The following is a 26,383-nucleotide window of genomic DNA, read 5'->3' as shown; positions in this document are numbered from 1 at the left end:
AGGCAATGCAAGAACTCCAGGGAATTAGCATCTTCCCCCAGTGTAAATGCCTCGGGTTTTATGGAGCACAAATGAGTTCTGGGCAGAGATGGGGGGAGTCTGTGAGTACCTCTCTGTATTTGCCATCTGATACTTCTCAACAGTCTCTAAAAAAGTTCAGAGGACACTTTCTACAGCAAGGAAGCGATACATTAAAAACCGTAATTTTTAAAATGGGAAAATAGATAGGAAAGAGCCTTGGGGGGGAAAAGACAAGCTCCTTGTTTTCCTGCTGCATTGCGGCTGCGGAGTTAAGAATCTCAGTTACGCTTTACTGCCATAAATTAAGAAGCACCAGCTCAAACACACACAGAGGCTAAAAAGAAAAGGAAAAAAAGTCCAAGCTCTTGCAGCTCTGCGTGGCTCAGTCAGAGCTCTTACAGTCTTCCCGAGCTGAGCCCAAAACAACCCAAGTGAGGGAGTCAAACCTGGGGCCGAGAACCAGCCGAGGAGGGCTGCACTGTCCCCAGGAATGGGGGGGATTTCAGGTGACCTTGACCATGGGTCAGAGCCCAAATTCCACAATGTGAAATTTGGCCAAAACCAGCTGGAAGTGCCACACTTCACGGGGAAAACCAGAGCGTGGCTTCCAGAGCGAGAAGTCCCGGGGTAAGCAGCGGGGTGGTAAGGATGGAGCCGGGCTTGGAGCAGACCGTAACCCCGGCGAGCCAGCAACAGGCTGCCAGTGCCAGGAAAAAACGTTTAATTCTGAAGTTCAATAGCAGCAGCAGCATTGCACACAAGACACGGGTGTTATTATTCAGCTCTGCTTGATACTGATGTGATCTCAACCAAGTACCGCACCGGGGTTTGGGCGCTGCGGTCTCCGACAGACAGAAGTGGAAAGAATCCATATGAAGCAGATCAATAAAGAAACAATGACTCATGAAAAGAAGAGACTGGGTTTGTTTTCTTGAATAAACAGGGAGCAGGAAGGGGCAAACACACGGCTGTTGTCAGGAGGTAAAAGGCTGTTCTGAAGAGCGGGGATTTGTTTCTCTCTGTGACTAGCAAACGAAGGATGAGGAGCTTAATTTGCAGCATCCATAATTCAGCCAGGAATTAGGGGAACTGTGAGTGACAGTAATGAAACGCTCGAAGCCAGGAAGTCACGGAGCATCCTTCAACAGGGGCTCTGACGAGCAGGTTAAATGAGCAGCTCGCAGAAATCACCTGCCTGCTGGCTCCGAGCACAAATTCCTGTGGCCACGCCGTGCTGCCGTTTGACAGCGAGCACGTACCCTGCCACGGGTGCACGGCCGCGGAACAGCTTGGTGCACACCGCTCGCCACCGGCACACGTTGGCTGTCACCGGGCAGCGTGTGTGGCACGTGCGCACTGTGCACAGCTTCTGCACGCCCAGCTGTGCTCGGCTCCTCTGCGTAATACATCACACCGCAAAATCCCACCCAAGAGATGGGAATCAAGAAGCTGTGGGACAAAATACACACCTGAAAAAGTGCGAATGGGTTTGCTGTAATAAAACACACTCCTTTTGGCTCCAGGCTGTCTACTATGCACCGAGAGCCTGGGCCAACTTGCCGGTGAAAGCAGGGAGGACAAAAATAATCCTGAGAGAGGCAGCTGTATGACAGCACACGTCGTGTTGAGGGCTCCCCGTGTGTGCCAGGTCTCCCTGTCACCGCAGGGACCAGGGCCCCGTCTCCCATATACCACGCCAGCTTTCCCTTCTGCATCACCAGACCTCCAGCCAACCACCTCTTGCCACGCCAGCAGGGTGTCCCGTGGAAGTCATGGTACAGGATGAGGTAGGATGAGTGCTCTAGATACATCTTGAAAACCAGAAAAGTTAAATTACTACGCAGTTTTCTAACTCTGGGATAATTTCCCCAGGAATAAGCTAAAGCTACAAGACACGAGAGATCCTGCGTTAGGAGCAGCAGAGAAATAAACAAAGATGCTCAATGCTACAGGCTTTAGGGAGAAAAACCTGAGAAGTCTCTCCAGCCAGCGTAGTAAAGAAGTCAGGGTTAAAAATACGAATACTAGAGTCTTTCCACAGAATACGGATGGAGAGAACACAGAAACATAAGTCTCGGAGGAGGAATGGCGGGTGGCGAGGGCTGCAGCCTGGTGTGACCCACGCTCACTGCTCTGGCACAGATCCGTATGCACAACCATGAGCACGGCCACAGCTACAGCCTCAAAATCAGCTTCAGCCAGTCCAAACTCCGGCCGCCACAGAAGGACGATCTGTTCCTCAGCTGCTCCTTCCCACCACCTCCCATCTGCTGGCACACACAGTCACAAGGTGGCAAGGTCCACAGCAATAAAAGCAAATCCTTCCCGGACTGACAAGAAGCACAGGTGGATGATGGCTACAGCAGCACAGGGACGGCTGCACAGCCCTCGTAAATCAGCAGACACCCACCCTCCTGAGCTTAAACTGATTAAGTCCCAGTAACAGAGCTGCTGGGTAAGTTCCTCACCAAGAAAGTTCTGCACAGGCCCTAACTTCACTAAATCGAGAGGTCACAGGCAGCCACCGCAGAGCCAACACCTCCAAGAAGCACCAAACCTGTCCTTCCCTGCAGCACCAAGTAGAGGGGCCACAGCCACCCGCAGCCCCAGCGCATTAGAGCTGCTGCCGCTGCAGACACACGGACACACAGAAATTATCGTGGTGGTGGCAGGTCTTGGTGCTAACACTCACCCAGATATGGTGAAGTTCAAGCCTACACCTCCCATGAACGTGTCCCACACAGCTGAAGACGGGATAATTCCCACCTTCCCGCAGTGGGGCTGGGCCTCTGCCGAAGGCTGCATGGAGACCAGATTGACACCAGGCTGAGGAAGAACATGTTCAGCTTCTGTGGCACTGTCTGGGATTCGGCTGGGAGCAGGGAGAGCTGCTTGTGTGCTCAAGGGCTGTTAGACAGAGCAAGGCAGGAGCACAGCCCAGGCTACTTCTTACAGGCAGCTGCTGTCCTCACTGTCCTTCAGGCTGACTTTTGGTCTGACTCGCATGAATTTTAACCTTTTGGTTGCAGTGTCCCATTAACAGCAAGAGGCACGCTCCTCTTCCAGGCTGCCTCTCTGTAGAGGACAGTGGCTCCACAGGAGCGCTTTGGGCCAAGGCAGGCATCGATCCCTGCCTCGTGGCCCCAGGGAGAGATATGTAGATGGTCTCACCACCTCCACTTCAGCTTTAACAGGACAAAAGGGCAGCGGGCGCTGCCTGTGTGGAGCTGACCCTGGCTATGGAGGGCACAGGGCTGAAGGGAAGGGTCTCAGGCTGTCTCTGTGCTCAGGATCTCCCACAGACCCCATCAGGCAGCCCACACTCAGCATAGTACCACCACAAATCCCTTCACTTCCCCCAGACCCTTCCTGCTCCAGGAACCACACACAGTCAAGTTGTCAACAGTCTGGGTCTCTAGCATTTAAATCCCCGCCCCCCCCTTTTTCTTTCTCTCTGTAGCTCAGAGCTATTTCCTAGAGAGCAGCAGCACCTTGCTGTCAAGCAGGGAGATGTTCAAGAGGGAAACAGTCTGTCTAGTGTTGCTTTAGCCCACAGCAGGGGTAACAGAAACCTATTTCAGAAAGAGAACTGAGAAAAACTGGCCCCACTCAAGCAATAACAGAGTGCTTCCCTGGCTAGTGATAGCAGTTGGGGGATGAAGGGAACATTTGTTTGTCAGAACGGTGCAGGCAGCAGGAGACAGCCCAAAAGCCAGGCAAGCAGTAGCCAAGGCAGTGCTTAAGGACAAATTGCCTACAGGAGAGAGATGGTGGCTCCTGAGGCCTCCCCCACCCCCAAAAGGAGCATCAGCACTCAGCACAGCTCTCATCCTCCACTCCAGCTCCTCTAATCTGTCTGGCAGGAAGAGTAAGCCCTCTTCACTCTTCCCCCAGGAGACCAGATCAGGCAGGAGTGCTGATTTCAACAGCACTCGTGTTTAGGAGTGCCTCAGAGAGAGGCAGCAGCAAAAGCAAACTGCAAGAACAAGGAGAGTCTAGACTGCGGGGTCCCCGGGGAGCGACTCCTGTTTACACAGGGACACATTAACAGTGCATTACTCAGTCACACCCAACCCCAAACTCTCCTTGTGATGCTCCAGAAGCAAAGCCTTGTTTGGTTGAGTGACAGCTTGCTGCTGTCCTGGTGCAGCAGACACGCCAAGCAGCCCTGCCCTTGACTGCACCAGATCCCACTGGTCAGACAGCAGCCACAGCCTCGACAGCCCCATCCACGCTCTACCGTTGGGACAGCAGATGGACAGGAGCAGCAGCAGAGGAGAACAGACCCCGTCCGTCCCACTGAAGCTCTCCAGCAAACACATGAGAACAGACAGGCACAAGCATCTTCATAACGTCACTAAACCCACTCATTATGGTCTAACCAGCAGCTCCTCAGCAGATTTTTGCCCCTAGCCCATACCTTTCCACATACCCGTCAACAACCTAACACACCGGTTTTCAGTTCTCACTAAACTCTCTCCATCCATCCCCACCATCACACAGGTGAGGTTGGCAGGTTCTGCAAGGGGATTCTGCTTCCCCATCAGCCCTGCTCCAGCCCTTGCAACTTCTGACCTTTCCCAAACTCACTCAGAAGAGGATTTTTGCAGTCAAAAGGCCCCGTTCCCTCAGAATCTTTTTGGGGAAATTTCCTGGGTAGCACAGCTGCCAGGAGGGGTGACTAGACACAAAACAGTCTTCCCATGGAAGCAGAGAGTCACTTCCCAAGGCATTTGCAGTGGTGCCTTATAAGAGAAACCAGAAGCAGAAGATATAGGGCGAGCACTGGACTAAAAACCAAGATGCGAGAGTTTAAGCCTTGCCTCTAGCACACCCCCAGATTTGCCCTGTGAGCTCAGCACACCTCCCTTGCAAGTTGCTGAAACAGACTTGGCATTACTTCAGTCCCTTCCTCATGTTTACCTTCAGCCCAAATCTTCAAAATGACACAAAGAAACAGACACCCTACTGAGTTAAGCACGGTTGCCCCAGCAAGTACGGGGTTCTGCTTGCACACCACATTTTGCTCAAGAGCCTTTAGACACTCTTCTGGGAGAAACTGTGTGCAGGAGGTGCAGGGCTCACAAACAAGGCCCCAGCCTCCAGCTGCTACAATTCACTTTTAATCAAAAAAAAGTGTTCCCAAGATACCACTTGCTCATTCCTTTGACATTCCACATTTTATTAAGTTTGGCTGGATTAAAGGGTTAGTTGTACGGTACATGAATTCAATAAATATTTAAGAACTGGATGATGAAGCCCCATCGCATTACAGCATGGAGTTAAGTACATTGATAAGTAAAAATGTATGATTTTTAAAAGATCAGATAACTAGCTGGGGTGGATAAAGGCAACTCTTGAAAAAAAAGACGGTGTGTGTGCTTCAGAAGGCTTCCTGGCCAAGGACAGCATGGAAGCCCATTACCAGCAAACTGACCGATAAATTAGAGTGGGTTTTTAATACAGAGTAAAATGCACTGCAGCAGTTCTGCCATTCCCTGGTCAGAACTGAAAAGCAACATTTACCAAGCGCAATGCTCTGCTCTGTCAGGCTCTATGGAGAACTCCTCTCCAGGTAGCAACACACCTACTGCCAGTCTGCACCTTTAAAAAGCTTTTTGGAAAAGGAAGAGGGGGGGACAAGGAGAGTAAGAAGTGGTGGGAGACGGGTCTCGCTGGCAGATGTGCGCACACTCCAGCTCTCTAAGCTTAACAGAAATTGCTCCTTTGCCATGACAGACAGCACAGCAAGCATACAACGCACCAAGCCTAGGGGTGTTTCCTTGCTGTCCTGTCACAGCAAAGGAGAAGATATCAGTCAGGTCCGCTTCCTTCTCTGAAGACATGAGTAACAGTCTTTAGTAAATGAAAAGAATTGCCTGAAGTCCCCCAGACAGATCTTTAAGGTAAGTGCATTAGCACTTTCCCTGTCTGCTCAGAAGTCCTGCCCATGGGGTTCAATTTAAGACCATGCAAGAGCACTTATGTTTTCGGGAAGCCCGGCTACTAAAGCAATATAGAAACTTCTTATGCACCCTATCCATACCTGTGCACCAACCCCCAGCCAGATGGGGAAGCTACAATATACTAATGTGATCGCCCCTCCTGCCACAGTTCCAGCAAGCCTCTACATTCCAAAGTTATACTAGTTATAACTTCATATATAGTTATACTAGGACTCCAGCAAGGTGGAATGGCTTTGCTGGCACTGCAGAGCAGATCCATTAGGAGCCGCACATCATACACTCATCCCGGTTCTCCAGGGAGCACACCATGGCTGCTTTATTCCTCTCCTTCTCTTCCTCTTCCTTGGAGGCCTTTTCCCGCTCTCTGAGTTTCTCTTTGTTCAGGGTGAACTGGATGGGGTTAGCAGCCGGTTTTGTCCGTAGATAGTACATGCCAGTCTTCAGACCCTGCAGAGCAAAAGCACGAGTCTAAGAGCTGGAATCAGCTGAAGGCAAAGCAAGTAATACAACCAAACTCTGAACTGCTGAGGCCGACCTCCCTTAGCCCACACCACCATACCAGCCTCACTGTCACGTCTAGTAGTAGTCAGGATTAACAGGAACAATGCTACAAGCAGCCGCAGCTTTACTGCTCACGAGAGATATTCCACTAGTAACACCAGATTCTTGGAAGGAAACAGCCGTTTAGCCTTCTAAGAATCAGAGAGACCAACTTTTCATGAAAGAACTTATCAGCCCCCATTTGCTGACTCCCACCCCGCCCCTCCCAGATACCTGCTTCCACCCATAGAAGTGCATGCTGGTGAGTTTGCCATAGTTGGGTTCTGCGATGTGGATGTTGAGAGACTGGCTCTGATCAATGAAAGCTCCTCTATCTGCTGCCATCTTGAGGATAGTTTTCTGGGAGATCTCCCACACCGTCTTATAGAGTTGCTTCAAGTCATCAGGAATCTCAGGTATATTCTAAAAGGAACAGGAAGAGTTGACCAATGCGGTATAACCAGTGACTGCCCAAATGTTCATATTTATAAAATCAAATTCTTCACCAATTGCCGAGACTTCAGCAATCCTGACTAGAATTAAGGCTTTTTGCAGCTGAACCCTATCACTGAATCCAAGCATACTGTATCTGAAAGCAGCCAAGCATAAAGAAGCCTTACTTGCTGAAATAGGACAGTTTCTTCTGGGGAATTTGAGAGAAAAAGCTGTTCGCAAACAGACTGTTACCGTTTTGTCCTAAATAGTTGGGAAGTCTTACAAGAAGCAATCCAGCAGCTAGTACGCCTCCAAACTTCACAAGTGGGACGCACTTTGTCAGCATGCATGACTCCAAGCACAACAGTCACAGCAGCATTTCCAACTCCACAGCATAAATGATTCATCACACATAGACTCCTCTACACGGAACTTCTGGATCGGGATGCCATATACTCAGTTCCTGTCTCAAGTCTACTCCCTACTATGAAATTATCCCTTTATAATCTTTACGATAATGGGAATCCAAACATTTGCAGAATCTGCATAAAGTAGCGCAGCCTGACCCGGTATTTGTTCTAGCAATAATCACTAGCACGTTTCCATTGGGCTTCTCGATGACATGGGCAGGCTCCACCAGGAACAAATTACCACTGAGATCTGACACATCCCCTCATATTTCTAATGCCAATGCTACACATTACAGCTTTTCCTCCCCAGGCTACCCGAGTCACTCATGTACAGCAGACCTCAGAAGCACTGTGTGGCAAGACAGCCCCCCAGCCAGGCAGCCAGCACTTCCCAGACTAGCAGGAATCCCCACGCCGTTCCCCCGGTTTCTCACGCATACCTGGATAGAGCCGTTGTGGGCAATGATTTGGTTTTTCATCTCCTCATTCCACAGACCCCTCTCTGTGAGATCTTTCAACAAGTGCGGATTCACCACCTGTAAGGGGCAAAGGCCAAGGAATGAAAGCACTGTGAAAGCTGTATGCCCTGCCTTACGGCACAGATACACCTTCCTAGAGGAGGCAAAGCCACCCCAACGTGCACAGGTTTTCAAATGGTTAAACAAGACCTTGTACAGTACTGATGACCTTTCACTCTTCAGTCAGCACTGGGGTGTGCATGCAGATGGCCAGACTGCGCCCAAGGCTAAAACAAGAGGGTAACAAACGTGAGATGCTGCTGGCCACTGCAGAACACGGAAGGCTGCCTGCAGTGCCTGGCTGACACCAACCTGGGGCTACACTAGTAGTAAAGTAATGGGAAAAGTTACAGGACATTACAAATCAGAAAGGGAAATGTATGGAACTCTCCTGCATGAAGAATGCCAAAAGATGTTAAAGGGAGAGATCTTGGTTTACCAGGGCTACTGACCACAACCCGAATTACTAAACATGGTTATAAACAAACATTAAGACTGGGGTCAGAAGGGGAGAGAACAAAATAGGTGCAGGCTGTTTATTTGGGCAGAAAGAACAGTGAACTTCTGCTCACTGGGACTGGGGGTACCTGTCAAGCAGCCTTACACCAGCCCTACAGAGTGGAGCAGGGTAATAAACCCCTTGTTCTGGCCTCACCACCCGCGTCTGATTTGATCCTGCACCCAGGGGGCAATGGAGTGCTCTTGCTAACATTGACGAGGGGGCACGTCCGAAGGGATGGACAGACCAGACCTCCCTAACAGTTAGATACTCCCCTCATCTCACATAGATGTCTTGGCTACCTCCAGCCTCCAGAACTCAGTGTTTCATACTCTTTCCTAAATGACAGACGTCTCTGCATCTGTAAAGCTTTTACATGACCTCTTCAGATTTCTGCAGTGCTTCACATACAGCTCTTTCCTCAGAACTGTGCGCAGCAGCACTGTTGTTTGAGTTACTCTTCCCATAGCATGCATGTTGCTTCAATAATTTCACTAATCGTCATTCAGTTAGCCAGTATTCCTGCAGGCCACCTTGAGGCTTCAAAGTTTTTTTCCAGACAAAAGCAGAACTTCTTTACAATTTTGCATATTGCATGACAACTGTTGAGGAACATGCAAAACTGTACTACTACAGCACACAGTACAAGCCTTCAACATGAACATCTAACTGAACTGAGTTACCAAGTGTGTGGCCTCCGTCTTGTCTTTCTTAGCAGTGAAAGTCATCAAAGACATGAAAAAGAAAAGCTCTCTCCCCCAGCTGCCCTGCTTACCTGAAACTCTCCGGAGAGGACTCTGCGTGTGTAGATGTTACTGGTGTACGGCTCGATGGATTCGTTATTGCCCAAGATCTGAGCAGTAGAAGCAGTTGGCATGGGAGAAAGGAGAAGGCTGTTTCTGACACCGTATCTAGTAACAATAGTCAAGAGTTAGAAACCTTCAACCAAGTGAGACAAGACAGAGAAGACCCAAGAATAGCACAGTTTCCATACTGTCTGCAAGGAGCTAAGAGGGCCAGTACAAGGAACTCAGATCACGCTCAGAAATCTCACCTTCTCAGGCTAACCTGCAAACCCTCAGATTACCTCCAGTAAGAAAAGGGAAGCTCCACTAAACTTGGAAGATGGGTAAACATGGAAGCATAACTAAACTCTTTGTTATTTTCATGTTTAATAAGAGGGTTTCCCAAATTATCTAGTCATCAGAAAGGGTGCATCAAAAAAAAAAAAAAAAATCTGTCAGGCATTCCACAACTCCACAGCACTCAGGGAAAACCAAAACAAACAGCCCAAAACAAAGAGCCTGAGACTTCTCCAGACAGTAGATACATTTACTAAATTTAAAAATTAGACCCACACAAATTGAATAAATTCATTACAGGCACTTCACGTTTTAATGATTCCTGTCTTCAGGATGTTCAAGGCTCATCTGCTTTGCCCTGCCAGCGGGGAAAGAGTTCCCAAGCCCGGCGGACTCCATCTCACCCATCACTACGTTTGTTTAACTGGAACACAAACCATTCTGCTGATGCATCCAAGGTGAAGTAAGAGCTCAGCTAAATCAGAGTCTAGGGGGAAACACATAGGACCGTTTTCACACTTGCGCCTTACCTTTTGGTTTTAGGCAGTTAGAACATATCAAATGTATTTTAAGCTAATACAAACTGTGCAAGACTACTCACTTAGCAATCTTCTCCTTTAAAGCCTTCCAGTCCCAGAGATCAGACGGGGTGACATTCCACATGTCATACTGAAGAATCTGAAGAACAAAGGTGTAGTCCAAATTAGACAGGGCGCTCTTTTCTCCATATTTTATAAATCACATTGTAAATTGACCTGTTGTTCCTATTAACTATTCTCTACAAGTAAGCCTCACTAAAGTTCCTGTATCATAATCTTACAAACACTCGATCTTTGCGCTAAAGGGGACAGCCAGCACAGGCTGAGTCTTATTTTTCTTTTATCGCTCTCTGCACCTCAGTTTAACTTGTGCATTTCTTACTGCGCATAAGAAGCCATACTGATGGAGGAAAACTTGAGTACCATTTGTATTGTTGCAATATTATCAGCCTAAGGTGTTTCGGCCATACATCTCCTTCTGTATCAGAGAACAGGCACAGACAGATTTCATAGCTTTGGCCCTGACACAGGACAGTCCCTGGTACTTACTCCTTTGCTGACAGGAGAACCCTCATATGTTTCATACGGTCCCTGCTCCTTGGCTAGTTCACAGCTGGCTTCCAAAGCACCATAATAAATGGTCTCAAAAATTTGTTGGTTCAAGCGCTGGGCCTCAGGACTTTCAAAGGGGTACCTCATCAAGATGAAAGCATCTGCCAGGCCTTGCACACCAATGCCAATGGGACGATGGCGTCTGTTGGAGCGTTCAGCCTGCGGGGCATTCAAGCAAAGAGAATAATTACCGTTAGCAGAACTAGAGAATCACAGAATCAGTTAGGTTGGAAAGGACCTCTGAGGGGAATTTTCATCCATGCCATCGCCTTATCTTTTATGTGCCATCCGCTCTGCTACAACAACCCACCTTCCAATTCTGCCTAGTTCCCCACTGTTTGCTGTTTGGTGGGGCAGAAATTTGAGGACCCACATTAAGTTTGTTAGAAGTGATCATTGATTTTAATTGCTCAAACTGACACACAGAGGGAGCCATGATTCAGAAGTGAACACTAAGCACTTTCTGAAAAAAAAAAACAAAAAAAAACCAAAAAAAAACAGGCCTGTGAAGACATTAAAACTCACACATTCAAACTGTACACACTAGAAAAATCTGATCCTCATCAGGTTTGGCTTCACACTTTGGGTATTTGCTTACTTCCTCCTCCAATGCCAAGCTCTGCCGCTTGCCTTTATATGTTCTTGCAACACAACAAACCCCGATCCCATCTCTCTTCAACAATTACCATCCCTCTCCCCACTTTCCTTCTAGAAAACTGTCTACGCACCCTCCCAAAAATGCATAAAAACAAAAATTCAAGACTGAGTTACACCTTCTCGGGATCTTTCCAGGACAGGATCCTTCTCACTGTTCCACTTTCAGCACTAGGAGTAGAGTGGTTCTGTGCTTTATGGAAATCCACACACATGAAAAAATTCCAAGTGCAGAACCATCACAAGGAGGGGCTTTTTCTACAACTGCTTCACTGAGGAACTGCTACGGGTTGAAGCGTAAGAAGCCACTAACAACAGGTCTCATCTGCAAACAGGTAGCTAATGGAACTCCCAACTATTAGCCAAAACAGGTTTACAAAATCCCTCGCTGGTTCCTTCTGCCCAAGACCGAACTGGGTTTGCTACAGAACAACAGGCCCTTTGTCGCCAGACTCTCGGCATGCCTCCAGCCCCGTACCAGCTCCGCACAGCACTCACCTCTGGCACTGGGTAGTAGTTGATATCAATGATTTTGTTCAGGTTTCGGACAATAACTTTAGTGACCTCAGCTAGCTTCTTGAAATCATACGTATGCTCTGAAGTGACATACATGTTCAGGGCTATAGAGGCCAAATTACAAACTGCAACCTGTGGAGAAAACACAGTGAGAACAGGCATGCCAGCCAACACCCCATGCAAAAACCACAATCTCAGTCCCAGACCACGCTCGCTATCCAAACTATATGGAAACAAAGAATCAAGCAACAAACCAGGCTGGAAAAATGCACTCCTCATTTCTCTACTATCTTATGAGTTGCAAAAAGGGTATCAACAATTCAAAATGTTTAGTAGATATCAATATGCCCATAAAAATTCAGTTCTCTGGCTTGGTCAACCCTGTTGTCCATAAGCCATGTTTCCAGAAACTAAGGCTAACCATTTCTTGTGTTGCCAGAAGCAGCAGCGGATCTCAATGAGATCCAGACTATATCAGGGCATTTTTTTGAACAATTTTTAACACTAATATTATTTCCAGCCCCAGGAGAACTGAAACAAGTAAGCTAAAATTTCTTGTGCAGTACAGGCTGGCAAGATGGCTCTTCACCTCTTCTAGACTACTCAGGATTTTATGAACACGCCAAGGAGCGTGAGCTAAAGAACAACTAGCAGCTGCTCAGGCAGTAGAAACTGATACTTTCAGTTACAACAGCCTCAAGAGCTTTACCACACTAAAACTGCCCATAACTGCTGTATTAGCACTAACTCATTTCTGTGTCCTTCCTTTGCCTTTGTTAGCAATGCTGTGGTCCAAACACAGCACAGCCACAGAGCACCAAGATTAGGGTAGTACACAGAGAACTCAGGGGGAATTGATACTGAAATGTACGTCTTGGGGGGTAGGAGAGGTACGATTTTATTAAATCATTAGCCAAAGAGATGCTTACATCAGCTACCAGCAAGCCAAAGAGCTTACTTCTCCCTCAAGCTTTCAGAGGTTCACTTTGATGGGTTCCTTGTTTTATATCAAATCCTCCACAGGAGTTGGAACGGAGGGGAAACCCACACACACAGTCAGTGCAAAAGCTGTGAGCACTCGAGCCAAATCATCCCCAGAATTTTTTTAGCTACCTGTTCCCTTCCCCAACCAACACTCAGACATATTCTAGGAAGCTGCAACAGGAGCAGTCACAGCTTTCCTAAATGCTACACACTCCTGTTCTCCACTTACCTCATCTTTGCTCGTATATTCCACTATTTCTGTACACAGATTGCTGCATTTGATGGTCCCCAAGTTCTGCTGGTTGCTCTTCCGGTTGCACGAGTCTTTGTACAGCATGTATGGTGTGCCGGTCTCTGTCTGAGATTCAATGATCGCGTACCAGAGCTGCTGGGCCTTCACCACTCGGCGGACACGGCCTTGCTTCTCATAACTGCAACAGGGCACATGCTGCTTAATAATTCAAAGGCTCTCCAAAAATAGCAGTGAAAGACAATCACTTTAAACACAACATCAGGTTCTTAGGCAATGCAGACCCCATTCAATTGAACCGTGTGAACTCTGAACTGTTCTTGTTTAAAGGAAATAGAAATCTTTCACTACAACATCCTATACAACTCATTCAAAACAAAGCCTTTGACGGCTTTAAGCAGGGATCACTTCAAAATTTCCCTCTAACAAGCTAAAACAATCGTTCATACATAGTTCTGTCTTGAGCCGGTCACAGTTTGAGGCAAACAGTAAGCAGGCATTCCCCATGTTTGCCTTTTCATCCATCTGATAATGGCACTCACTGACCACTCATGAGCCAACACCACAAACCTGCTTTGGCTCCCAGATACCACACAAGGGCGGTCCTGTGAATGGATGACCACTGCTTAAAAATCCATTCACTTTTCTTACCTTTCATATAGTTTCTCAAATTCCTCTCCCCAAACCTCATCTAGGCCAGGACACTCATTTGGACACATTAAGGACCAGTCCTGTAAAAGAAGGAAAAGATTTTCTCTTGAATACTTTTAGGCACCCTGTTAATTAGAGGCATTCAACTTCATCAGCAGATCCTGCTGTAAACAGAACATGCAAGCTACACTTCTCATCCTGAAAAACTAGGAACCAAATCTGCCAGCACACAGGGGCAAGATGTTTATCAGACTAGTCAGATTTATTTAAAAATTAATTATACAAACATTTATGACCAAACTGCATTTTTACTCTTTAAATGACTGGTTCTCAAGCTATAGCCCATTTTAAAGCAAATACAGGCAGTCACATGAAGATCAATTTCCTGAGAAGATGCTTTAAAGAAACTCCAGAGTAAAAATTGAGCCTAATACTATCAGTACAGAAGTCATGGGCTGCAAGATTAAGCACCGATGCAAAATATCCCACTGGAGCTCTCCGACTCCATTCTCTACCTGCACAGCCTAGTTCTCAAACAAGGCGCAGCAGTTCTTTCAGGAAGTTCCTTTGCTGCTGCGAAGACAGTTCTGCAACCCTTCGTGAACTCCATCCCAGGGCTCATCACCTGTTTCTCCATCAACAGACCTATTCTGCACCAATCGAGCTTCTTACCTGGTTGGTTTCAACTCGCTTCATGAAGAGATCGGGAATCCAGAGGGCAAAGAAAAGGTCTCTGGCGCGCTGCTCCTCTTTCCCAGTGTTCTTCTTTAAGTCAAGAAACTCAAAGATGTCCAAATGCCACGGCTCCAGGTAGATGGCAAAAGCCCCGGGTCTCTGATACATAAAATATAGTCAAGATCAGAACAAATCGCCCTTGAAAATGAAATCTCCTGCACTGCTCCCAAGTGCACACAATACCCTGAACTAACTGGAGCTTAGTTCCATAGTCTCGTTAAGGCAATTTCAATATGCTTTCTTGCATTACTGTTGCTCTCACTTATTGGAACTAGGCCATGTTACTAGTTCCAGATTCTCAATAAAAATTATTTAGTACCAAAAATGTATTTCCTCTGTGTAAACATGAGCTTGACAAATCTTAGATTTACTTATTGTGTCATGCCTCCATTGACCTCTGGACTATGCGAAGACACAGGACACAGATCAAGAAGCTTTCTACAGTCTTACACCTTAATTCACTATAGGGCATTCAAGGAGTGACTGGTAACCAGTGCAAAAGCCTGATCTAACATGTGCATACCGTGCAGCAGACATATACCAAAAGATATACCTGCACGATAAAATGCATAGTGAAAGGGGAACAACAGAATATCAACAAGAAGGGGAGAAAATGCCCTATTTTAATTATGCGTCACACACAACTGCTTCATCAGCTCACTGATGTTACTGGGGCAATCTTTCACAGACGTGGAACCTCTCCCTCTGACCCAAGGTTCCCTTCTCAACCCTAGTTTAATGGAAAGCCAGTACCTTGTTTCCACCTTGATCCACATAGCGGGCAGTGTTGTTGTAGACCCTCAGCATTGGAACAAGCCCATTGGAATTTCCATTTGTCTACAGAGGCATAGGAAAACCATCAATACTGAAAAGCAACTGCCTGAAGAGATGAGCCTACATTTTCTGTATGCCTTTCAGCAGTCTGCAAAACTCTTATGCTGAAAGCTAGGAACTGACCCACCCATCAGTTATTTGGCAGCCCCTTCCCCTGCCTTTTTTTGTAAATAGACAAAAATGTATCAGAAACTGGTCCCAGAATTAGTAAAATGTACGTCCTAGAGGTTACATACACTGTGACAAAAAAACCCAAACACATCCACAGATGACCTTACGGAGTTAGACATACAAAAAAGAAAAGGGCTAACGCACAGGTCTCTGACCATATTCCTAGGTTGCTAATACATAAATAACTTGGAATTGTCTGATCAAACAGTGGAATAAGATCCTCATTAGGAAGCCAAAACAAGGCCTCGTTGAACAAGGCCAAGTCCAAGGTCTTACATCTGGGTCAGGGCAATCCCAAGCACAAATACAGGCTCGGCATGGAATGGCTGGAGAGCAGCCCTGAGAAGGACCTGGGTGTGCTGATTGACGAGAAGCTCAACAGGAGCCAGCAGCGTGCGATCGCAGCCCAGAAGGCCAACCGTATCCTGGGCTGCATCCGAAGAAGTGTGGCCAGCAGGTCAAAGGAGGCAATTCTGCCCCTCTACTCCACTCTCGTGAGACCCCACCTGGAATACTGCATCCAGCTCGGGAGTCCCCAACAGAAGAAGGACATGGACCTGCTGGAGCGTGTCCAGGAGAGCCACGAGGATGATCCGAGGGCTGGAGCACCTCTCCTATGAGGAGAGGCTGAAAGAGTTGGGGCTGTTCAGCCTGGAGAGGAGAAGGCTCCGGGAAGATCTTATTGCAGCCTTCCAGTCCCTAAAGGGGGCCTACAGGAGAGCCGGGGAAGGGCTTTTTACTGGGGCATGTAGTGATAGGACGAGGGGGAATGGCTTTAAAGTGGAAGAGGGCAGGTTCAGATTAAACATTAGGAAGAAGTTTTTCACTGTGAGGGTGGTGAGACACTGGGACAGGTTGCCCAGAGAGGTTGTTGAGGCTTCATCCCTGGAGGTGTTCAAGGCCAGGCTGGACGTGGTCTTGGGCAACCTGGTCTAGTGGGAGGTGTCCCTGCCTATGGCAGGGGGGTTGGAACTCGATGATCTTCAAGGTCCTTTCCAACCTAAACCATTCCATGATTCTATGATAAAACACCAGGGAAAAACAGCCTTTTTGCCTTAGAGCATTCTGAAAAGGGAAGGACTACTGCGCTAGACTGTTGTGTTAAACTGACTCAGTAGAAGCAGCATTGATTTGGCAACTGAAATATAGACATTTCCTGAAGGTTAACCTCTGCTAGGAACACCGTCTGCACACTTACCCCAGCGATATAGCTGCCCGTGGCTCGGATACAGCTCACAGCAACACCAATCCCACCAGCAGACTTTGAGATCAGCGCACACTGCTTGAGGGTGTCATAGATCCCCTCAATGCTGTCATCCTTCATGCACAGCAGGAAACAACTAATGAAAACAAATAGCTTTAGCATACAAAGATCAAAACAAAAAAAATAAACAAGTCTTTCATCAGGGCTGCAGAAAAACAAGAGTAAATGCTGAATTTTTAGCATGCTATGCAAAGCAAATAAATGAAGTAAAACCATAGGCTGCAAAGTGGAATAAAGGACAGTTTTAGAAAACATCACAAGCAATAGTTGTATTATTGATACCTGTGACAGCAAAGCAAAACAAAACTTTTTTTAAATCATATCAATTATGCTTGCTACTTTTAGCACATTGAAGAAAACAATTACAAGGATTCATTTTCTAATCTACAAAAGACTGTGCATATAACTAACTTTTAAACAAAATGTAGCCATGTAAGCGTTTGCATTAGCTTTAGAAGCTTACAGAAACCTGTGTATTTTTCCCCCAAAGACTACACTAGAAATGAAGCTAAATTTGACAGCAGCTTCTCAAAACTTCATAAAACCATCACAGAAACAGAGCTACGATTTTTAGAAGTTATGAAATCATTTCATTTGAACAGTTCTGGTCTCAAAAATTTTATCTTCATCCAGTTATGCATTAAGCAAGCTCGAAAGCCAAAGGTACCTGGAAAGCTGAGGCCGGTTGGTGCCTGCATTGAATAACGTGGGGGAGGCATGGGTAAACCACCTTTCAGACAGAAGATTGTAAGTTTCAATTGCAGCTTCAATGTCATTTTTGTGGATACCCACCGATACTCTCATCAACATATGTTGAGGACGCTCAGCAACTAAACAAAAAAAGCAAAGAGGGGGGGGAAAGAATGTCAGTGTGACATTTACTATTACTACAGACAGATGTAGAGGTCATAGCAATAAGCTACAAACAACGTGCCGTGGGCCACTTGACAGCCGTAGCTTTCATAGAATCATAGAATAATTCAGGAACCTCAGGAGGTCTCTAGTCCAATCTCCTGCTCAAAGAGTCAGCTAAGAGAATCACACCAGTTTGCTCAGGAACAGCTTCGCCTTCCAAATCCTAGATAACATGCAGCTTTCAAAGCACTACGGTCCTTAAAACAGTCAGGTAAAGCACAGTTGTCTAAGTGATGCGGGCAGTATTTGGAATACCCAAGTAAACTTGCCACAGTGCCACTCTTTTAAGATCAGCTGGTTTTCATGCAAGCATACCACTGCCACCATCGATGCTACATTCTTAACCTAGGAAAAGAATTTGCACATGCCCAGAGAACACTTACTACAAATGTGTTGCTATTTTTTTACACCAGTACTCAATGTTTTCACTGGAATCATAGAATGGTTTGGGTTGGAAGGGACCTTGAAGATCATCAAGTTCCAACTGCCCTGGGCAGGGCCACCTCCCCCCAGCCCAGGTTGCTCCCAGCCCTGTCCAACCCGGCCTTGAACACCTCCAGGGATGGGACAGCCACAGCTTCTCGGGGCAACCCGTGCCAGGGGCTCACCACCCACAGAGTGAAAACTTCTTCCTCAGATCTCATCTAAATCTCCGCTTTTTCAGTGTCAAACTGTTCCCCCTCATCCCATCACTCCCCTCCCTGATCCAGAGTCCCTCCCCAGCTCTCCTGGAGCCCCTTTAGGCACTGGAAGGGGCTCAAAGGTCTCTCTCTCTTCTCCAGGCTGAACCCCCCCACCTCTCCCAGCCTGCCCTCCCAGCAGAGGGGCTCCAGCCCTCCCAGCAGCTCCGGGGCCTCCTCTGGCCCCGCTCCAACAGCTCCGTGTCCTTTTGCTGTGGGGAACCCCCGAGCTGGAGGCAGCACTGCAGGGGGGTCTCCCCAGAGCAGAGCAGAGCGCAGCAGAGGGGCACAATCCCCCCCTCGCCCTGCTGGCCATGCTGCTGGGGATGCAGCCTGGGATGCAGGCGGCTTTCTGGGCTGCCAGCACAAAGAAAGCTATGAGGTAGCCTATTCACCTCCTCAACCCCTGCTCTGAGCCTTGGTCTTGACTTCTAAATAATACTTTAGGATGATAGAGAGTTCTTACCTTTTGAGTTGATTTTCAGCAAGTAGGAGCGTTCCAGAGTCTTTAAAAAGAGAGAATGCATTTTAGTAGACATGCAGATTTCAGCTAAAAAAAATCCAAACTATTAACTCCAAACTCAAACACCTTCATGCTCCTTATCTCAGGCTTCAACAGAAGCACCAGCCCTGCACTCCATTCCTCCTCTTGATAATGGCATAGGATATTAGGTAACTAATGACTAAAAAAACCCATAAGTCCACCATAAGAATCCAACACTGAGGACTCTATGCTTTGGATTATGGAGTGGTGGTGGAGTATGCAGCCCCAAGGTTTAACTCTACCTCCTAACCCACAGCAAACTAAGGCAAGGGAATGCTTGTTCTCCACAACCCCATCCCTCCTTAAAGTATTGTTAAAAGTATTGTTATAATGCTTTCCAGTCAACCTGAATCACAATCTGCAGTGCTGGGTGTTTAACACACAAAATGACAAACATGGTAAGCCTCCAATTAGAGCAGATGCCTTTTAAGCTCGTGCCTAATGGATTACAGCAGTAATTACAGGAGGGGATGTCAGGAATTCCATAGCTATATACATATAGAAGCACAAAGCCCCCTTCAAGGTCCCCTCTTTCCATCCCGGCCTATGCTGTTTCTGCAGCTGTTCTGCTCTTCACACACTCCAATTGCTTCCTCATTACAGACTACTTCCCCCAGACCAGAAGGCTCCACATCAGGTGTGTTGATGGAAACCCTAGGCAAAGACCCCCCCAGTTCTTACAGATAGTCACAAGAAATATCAGAAATACCCAGTGCTAGGGAAAAGATAAATGGTCTCCAGCTAACTCTCTGGAGAGCCCACTGCATCGTGCCCTACAACAATTCAGCAAAGAACAACATGTTACGAGAGGAGCAGGAGGAGCAGATGGTGGGGGCACAGTAGACTGGACTGGTTGTGGGGGAGATGTTCCAGCAGCATGGAAGACGACAAAAGCGTGGGATGACACACTGAGAACAACTGTTACACAAAACAATGGGGAAAACCAAAAATCCCTTTTTTGGTTTATTAAGAATCAGATTATTTGCTTGAGGAATGCCATGAGCTGGGAAGCTTTCAACAACATTCCATGCTATCTGCTGCGAAACAGTTAGAGCCCAACAGTTAAAATATTATAGCAGCCAAGGGTACACAACGAAGCCAAGAAGAAAGTACATGATTCATCCCATTAGAGAACTGCTTTGTGCAGGTACTCTTCGTTTTTACAAACCCGATAATGTCCCACCTACTCCAGTGCCCTCCTTGCCCAAATCTAGATGATTCTGCAAGTATTCCCATCCTTCCCAAAAGACTCAGCTCCAGAACAATATCAAAACAGCAGTCTTCATTGTCATGAGTAATGTGCTTTTTACCTTAAAACCAAAATAGTTGTAGGAGAAGTCTCTGTCATAGATAATGGCAGAATTCAGGCGCTGAAAGGAAAATACAGAGAAAAATTTACATTTACAATCAGATTTTTTGTGCCTCACATTAAGGTATAACAATGCTATCATTGTTTGGCATTTCTGGCCTGAAAGGTCTAGTGAAACAGATATCAGATCAGAAGGAACAAAGTAGGGAAGAGCACTTAGCTTGAAACAAGAAATGCACAGTTTTAACATTTTTTTTCAAGTACAATGCACAATTGTTGGCTAAGTTTTACTGAAGTCTAACTAGACACCAAGAAACACAAGATAGAATAAAAATACAAATGTGACTTCCCCATAAGAACACAGAGCTGGAACAACTTGAAATCAGAACCAAAACCTCATCTCTCCCTTCTCTGCACGCAAAACAGATTGCTGCATCAAAAGGTACTTTTTCTCAAATTAATTAGTTGTGCTGATCATGCCTATGAGGACACCCAAGAAAATAGATTCTACTACAGAAACATCTTTATATGAAAGAAATTCCTACATCACCTCTTTTAAACTCTCTAGAACAGAGCAGTTATCACCTGCACTGGTTTCTGCATTGGCTTTTTGTCTTAAAACAGTTATTGCTTACTTAAAAATAAGAAAAATAAATTATCATCTAAACTAGTTCACTGAATTTTTAAAACTTAGAAGTGGAAAAAAAAGTTACATACATCTTTGTTGGCCAAAACTATGTCTAGAGTGTCTTTGGAGATCATTGGTGAGTGCTTCCCGTTGTGAGGGTTGATGTAGTTGTAGAGATCATCCATCACATCTACAACAGAAAGGTATTTAAAAAGAAGGACATCCACAGACCATTTGTTTTCAAGGATTTAACAGGCAGGACTACCCATCCTTGAAAATAACCCCCTCCAGCTCTACAAACATACAACTTCTCTTCTATCTGCCCAGTATTATTACTAATCCGTTAACCTTAAACATGCACTTCCCTTACCATGTTTTTTATAGAATATATAACACATAATAAACGAGAAAGTGAGTGCAACCTAATTTCAATAAGTTACATTTTTCATCAATCTATTTATACAGATACTTTTCACAAAACAGGCAATTTCACTTTCCTTGTTACATGCCTAAAACTCATGTTTTTCATCTCCATGGCATTTTTAGTTAGCCTAGGTACTTAGTAACTTCTGCTTAAGAAAGAGATTTCCATATTTATATCCTCTAAAACTCCCACTGCCTTTCTGACTAATTGCTATCCAAGTGCCCACAAAGAGACTTACCGCTGAACACTTTCTTAGTTTCTTTGTGCAAATTGGACACTGCAATCCTCGCTGCCAGGATAGCGTAGTCAGGGTGTTTGGTGGTCAGGGTTGCAGCCGTTTCAGCAGCCAGCGTATCCAGTTCCACTGTCGTGACACCACTGTACAACCCCTGAATCACTTTCATGGTGATCTGGGCCTGAAAAAGGAAAATTCCAGAGGTTACCTACCTATTGTTAGGGAAAAAAAAAATCACGATGTTTGAACCATTCAAGATGTAAGATAAGGAAGACTAGGGAAAATGTAGGCCCGCTGGTGAATGAGACAGGTGCCCTAGTGGTGGAGGACGCAGAGAAGGCAGAGTTACTGAATGCCTTCTTTTCTTCGGTCTTCACTGCTAAAGCTGTCCCTCATGAATCCCACCCTCTGAAGGCAAAAGGGGAGGTCTGGAGAGTGGAAGATTTTCCCTCAGTTGAGGAGGACCGGGTCAGAGACCACTTGGCCAAGCTGGACATTCATAAGTCCATGGGCCCTGATGGCATGCATCCGCGAGTGCTGAGAGAGCTGGCAGATGTTATTGCTAGACCACTCTCCATCGTCTTTGAACGGTCATGGAGAACAGGAGAGGTGCCTGAGGACTGGAGGAAGGCCGACATCACTCCAATCTTCAAAAAAGGCAAGAAGGAGGACCCAGGGAACTACAGACCGGTTAGTCTCACCTCTGTCCCTGGGAAGGTATTGGAGCGACTCATTCTGGATGTCATCTCCAATCACGTTGAGGAACAGGAAGTTATTGGAAGTGGTCAACATGGATTTACCAAGGGTAAATCGTGCTTGACCAATCTGATAGCTTTCTATGATGTTATAACTGGTTGGCTGGATGAGGGGAAAGTCGTGGATGTCATCTACCTTGACTTTAGCAAGGCTTTTGACACTGTCTCCCATGACATCCTCATTAGGAAGCTGAGGAAGTATGGGCTAGATGAGGTGACAGTGAGGTGGATTGAGAGTTGGCTGCGGGACAGGACTCAGAGGGTTGTGATCAGCGGCACAGAGTCTAGTTGGAGGCCTGTAACCAGTGGTGTCCCCCAGGGGTCAATACTTGGTCCTATTTTGTTTAATATATTCATTAATGACCTGGATGAGGGGACAGAGTGTATCCTCAGCAAGTTTGCTGATGATACCAAACTGGGTGGGGTGGCTGACACCCCAGAGGGCTGTGCTGCTATCCAGCGTGACCTGGACAGGCTGGAGAGCTGGGCAGAGAAGAACCTAATGAGGTTCAACAAAACCAAGTGCAAGGTCCTGCACCTGGGGAGGAAGAATGCTAGGCACCAGTACAGGTTAGGGGCTTACCTGCTGGGAGATAGCTTGGAGGAGAAGGATCTGGGGGTTGTGGTAGACAGTAAATTATCCATGGCCCAGCAATGTGCCCTTGTCGCCAAAAAGGCCAATGGAATCCTGGGCTGCATAGGGAAGAGTGTGGCCAGTAGGTCGAGGGAGGTCATTCTCCCCCTCTACTCGGCACTGGTGAGGCCACAACTGGAATACTGTGTCCAGTTTTGGGCTCCCCAGTTCAAGAGGGACAGGGAACTGCTGGAGCGAGTCCAGCGAAGGGCAACTAAGATGATTAAGGGATTGGAGCATCTCCCTTATGAGGAAAGGCTGAGAGAGCTGGGACTCTTTAGCCTGGAGAAGAGAAGGCTGAGGGGAGACCTGATTATGGCATACAAGTATCTAAAGGGTGGGTTGAAGAAGGATGGAGCCAGGCTCTTTTCATTGGTTCCAAGTGACAGGACGAGGGGCAATGGGCACAAGTTAGAACACAGGAAGTTCCGTTCAAATACACGGAAACAGTTCTTTACGGTTCGGGTGACAGAGCACTGGAACAGGCTGCCCAGGGAGGTTGTGGAGTCCCCTTCCCTGGAGATTTTCAAGACCCGCCTGGATGCAGTCCTGAGAAATGTGCTCTAGGCAATCCTGCTTTAGCAGGAGAGTTGGACTAGATGATCTCTAGAGGTCCCTTCCAACTCTGATAATTCTGTGATTCTGTGATATGCTTCACTATAAGCAGTACTGTTCGCTCTATTTGAATAGAAAAGCAAATTAAAATACCAAACACTCTTGGTGAAGTACTGACTCTTAAAATTTTAAAGTAATACTGGGGCAGAAAGGACAGCAAGGAAAGAGTGAAGAAAGCAGAAACTGTCAATCTGGAATCATTAATAGTTTTTTCTCTGCAGACACTTTCCTAAAGGCTAGGACAGAATAGCAGCAAAGTTCATAGGGAAAAAAGTCAGATTAAAACAGTACTTCTTTGGAAGTTTTGAAACTCTAAATGAAGCCTGACTTTATAAATGCCTGATGAGACATGGAACTGCTATGCTTAAAATCATTTCATGACAAGCAAAACAACCCCAACCCTGGAGGGGATACAATGGCTTAACCTAATCTTCATCTGCCAGTTGGGACCTCTTGTGGGAAAACTTCTGCATCTACAATCTCTAAAGTATTTTCTGCTTTTCTCCCAAGCATTTAGCAGTGATCACTATAAAAAAAGAGCATATTCTACACTGGAGAAGAGAGGTCTAATCTAACGTGGTAACTGCCAAATACAGCTGAAGTGCCAACAGCCTCACAAAACCAGCACATTATTTTCAAACCTTACTCTCTGAAAGTAAGCACATTAAGCTAGGGATTTTTAGTACTGGTTCCTAAAGCATCTGGCACAAGAAGATCCAAGTCCAAAAGGAGAAACTCAGTTCAGGAAGAGAGATGTCACACACTACTGCAGAATAAATAAGAATGCAGTGCTTCATGTAAGATTAGCTTCATTACTAAGATGGGAGTATTAAGAGTCAGGAGGACTAGGAATCCTGCTTCTGTCCTCATTGCCAACTCCCTATGTCAATGAGATCAAGTCAGTGTACTTTGTGTTTCAGTAACCAAGTCACTAATGCTCGTCCTCCTGCTCTCTATCTGTGGCTGAAGAGCACTACTTTTTGGTGCAGAATGAATGTCAAATATTTTACAGATGTAATTTAAGACATAAAAAGAGACCATTAGATCCTGGAGACGGGAAGAGCCTAAGTTGGCAACTCCAAATGAACAAACTAGGTCTGCACATCTGCATAAAAATCTCACAGAGATCAACTGATCCACGAGGAGTCATCCCCTGCACAGGCTTTGGAAGGAGAAGCTTACACGGGTGGGATCAACATGCACTCAAAATCCTACGCAGCTCGAAAAAACAAAGCAGGGATATTATAATGACAGGGTGGTTCTGACAGAAAGAAATATCACCTTGTTTTATTAAGAGAGCATCAAGAGCTACTTTCCATACAGTATTCCTCAAGCTTTGCAGACTGAAATTGAGAGCAAGCTACCAAAACCAAAATATGTGAGTTGGAACAACTCTTTTTTTTTTTTTTTTTTTTTTAAAACACAGGAAGCTCAATTGCTTCAACAACTTTTAAGGTAAAAGCAATTTACAATAGGCAAACTGATTTTCCTCCACCACATTCTCGGACTCTATATCTGTGAAGGAAAAAAAAACTCAGAACACAGTAAGAAGAAACACATTATGAATGTATTCGCCAAAGAGTTCCCACCATGCTTGCCTTTTCTTTTCCCAAGGAGAATAACTGGGTAATACTTGCTCAGCACTGCTGGCTTTTAACAGAGAACATGGGGGGCAGAGAACAGGACAGCAGGAAAAAGGACAGACTCACAGGATCCACAAAGTCAGCGTTGAGGCCATAGCAGAGCTTCTGGATGCGCGATGTGATCTTGTCAAACATGACACGCTCTTGGCGTCCATCTGTTGGAGAAGAGGTTACTGTCACAGCAGCTCCCGATACAATAAAGAACGAGCTAAGCACAATATACTTCTACCCAGCACCTCACACGAGCAGCCAGCCCTCTTCTGGGGGAACTCTGCAGGGGGAAGTCACCAAGGGCAACCTGTTCAGGTTCTCTCTTCATGCCCAAGGAGAAGAGAGGCTATCCCTCCACCCTGGCAGGTTCTTGCTGCAGATGATCCACACCATACACGGGATGCCTTGCTCAGAAGCACAGTCTCAGTATAGTGAAAAACACCAGGGAGCTCACACCACTTCACGAGGGGCACAAGTACCCACTACACAGCCAAGAAACTCCCACCCCACTACACCTAAAGCTTTGCATAAACCCAATTCTCAGGACCACCACTGCAGAGATGGGGAACCCAGCTGAGGGCCACCCCAGCACCCTCCCCCCAGGATCCCTCCTCTAGCCGAGCACTCTTCTTTGACCAAAGGTGTGGGGACCAAACCCAAAGCTCACTGCCATGGGGAACGGAGGGGGGGGGGGGGGGGGGGGGGGGGGGGGGGGGGGCAGGGGGTGGTCACCCAAAGCAAACTAAGGGGTCTCATCCCTCACTCATGGTGTCACAGGGGGAGCTCCCTCACTCCGGGGTCCCCCCCAATGCAGATGGGGTGCTATCCCCTCACACTCAGTGCCACACAGAGAGGACCCCATCCTTCCACACTCAGTGACATGAGGGATCCCCCCCAAAACAGAAGGGGGGGGGTCCCCCATCTGCTCTCTTTAGGGGCCATGAGAGGGACCCCCCAGGCAGAGGGAGTGACCCCATCCCCTCCCCTCGGTGCCATGAGAGGGGACCCCCGCAGAGGAGAGGGGGGTCCCCATGCCCTCCCCTCGCTGCCGAGGGAAGCCGCCGGTGCCCCCCGCGGCGGCGGGCCCTCCCTCACCCCGCTTAACGACGTGCATGGCGGCAGTCGGCGTCCCTGCGCGCGGGTCTCTCAACGGCTCCTCAGCGCCAGGCGCGGTCTAAGCGCTTCCCGCTCCCGCCAACCGCGCTGACCCCGCTGCGCCGCCGTAGCGTTTCACTCCTCCGCCTGAGGCTGCGGGCGACATCTTGCCTCCGGGCACCGCCGCCTTCTTTGCCCCTTTCCCCCACCGCCACGACTTCAGCGCCGCATCCC

General features: G+C 47.0%; 1 protein-coding gene across 1 annotated transcript; it reads right to left on the bottom strand.

The window, feature by feature from the left end:
• Positions 1-5,192: 5,192 nt before the first annotated feature.
• On the bottom strand, positions 5,193-26,261 carry RRM1 (ribonucleotide reductase catalytic subunit M1). The gene is made up of 19 exons (XM_082490425.1): positions 26,150-26,261; positions 25,130-25,218; positions 21,420-21,597; positions 20,847-20,947; positions 20,131-20,190; positions 18,743-18,782; positions 17,349-17,511; positions 16,616-16,757; positions 15,166-15,249; positions 14,350-14,511; positions 13,678-13,757; positions 13,006-13,207; positions 11,775-11,924; positions 10,560-10,781; positions 10,073-10,149; positions 9,165-9,300; positions 7,813-7,908; positions 6,762-6,950; positions 5,193-6,434 (listed from the first exon to the last, which is right to left on the bottom strand). The coding sequence occupies exons 1-19, from the start codon at positions 26,166-26,168 to the stop codon at positions 6,246-6,248; spliced, it is 2,379 nt and encodes a 792-aa protein (XP_082346551.1). The 5' UTR covers positions 26,169-26,261; the 3' UTR covers positions 5,193-6,245.
• Positions 26,262-26,383: the final 122 nt, after the last annotated feature.

The sequence above is a fragment of the Vanellus vanellus genome (genome assembly GCF_965231255.1).
Source record: "Vanellus vanellus genome assembly, chromosome: 1".
Lineage (NCBI taxonomy): Eukaryota > Metazoa > Chordata > Aves > Charadriiformes > Charadriidae > Vanellus > Vanellus vanellus.
This window is presented reverse-complemented; position numbering and strand designations above follow the sequence as displayed.

Coding starts and splice junctions, on each gene's coding strand:
- RRM1 (XM_082490425.1), bottom strand. Junction 20,948..21,419: donor AACTAAGAAAGTGTTCAGCG/GTAAGTCTCTTT, acceptor TTTCTGTTGTAG/ATGTGATGGATGATCTCTAC. Junction 13,208..13,677: donor TTTGAGAAACTATATGAAAG/GTAAGAAAAGTG, acceptor GCCCTGTTGCAG/TTATGAGAAGCAAGGCCGTG.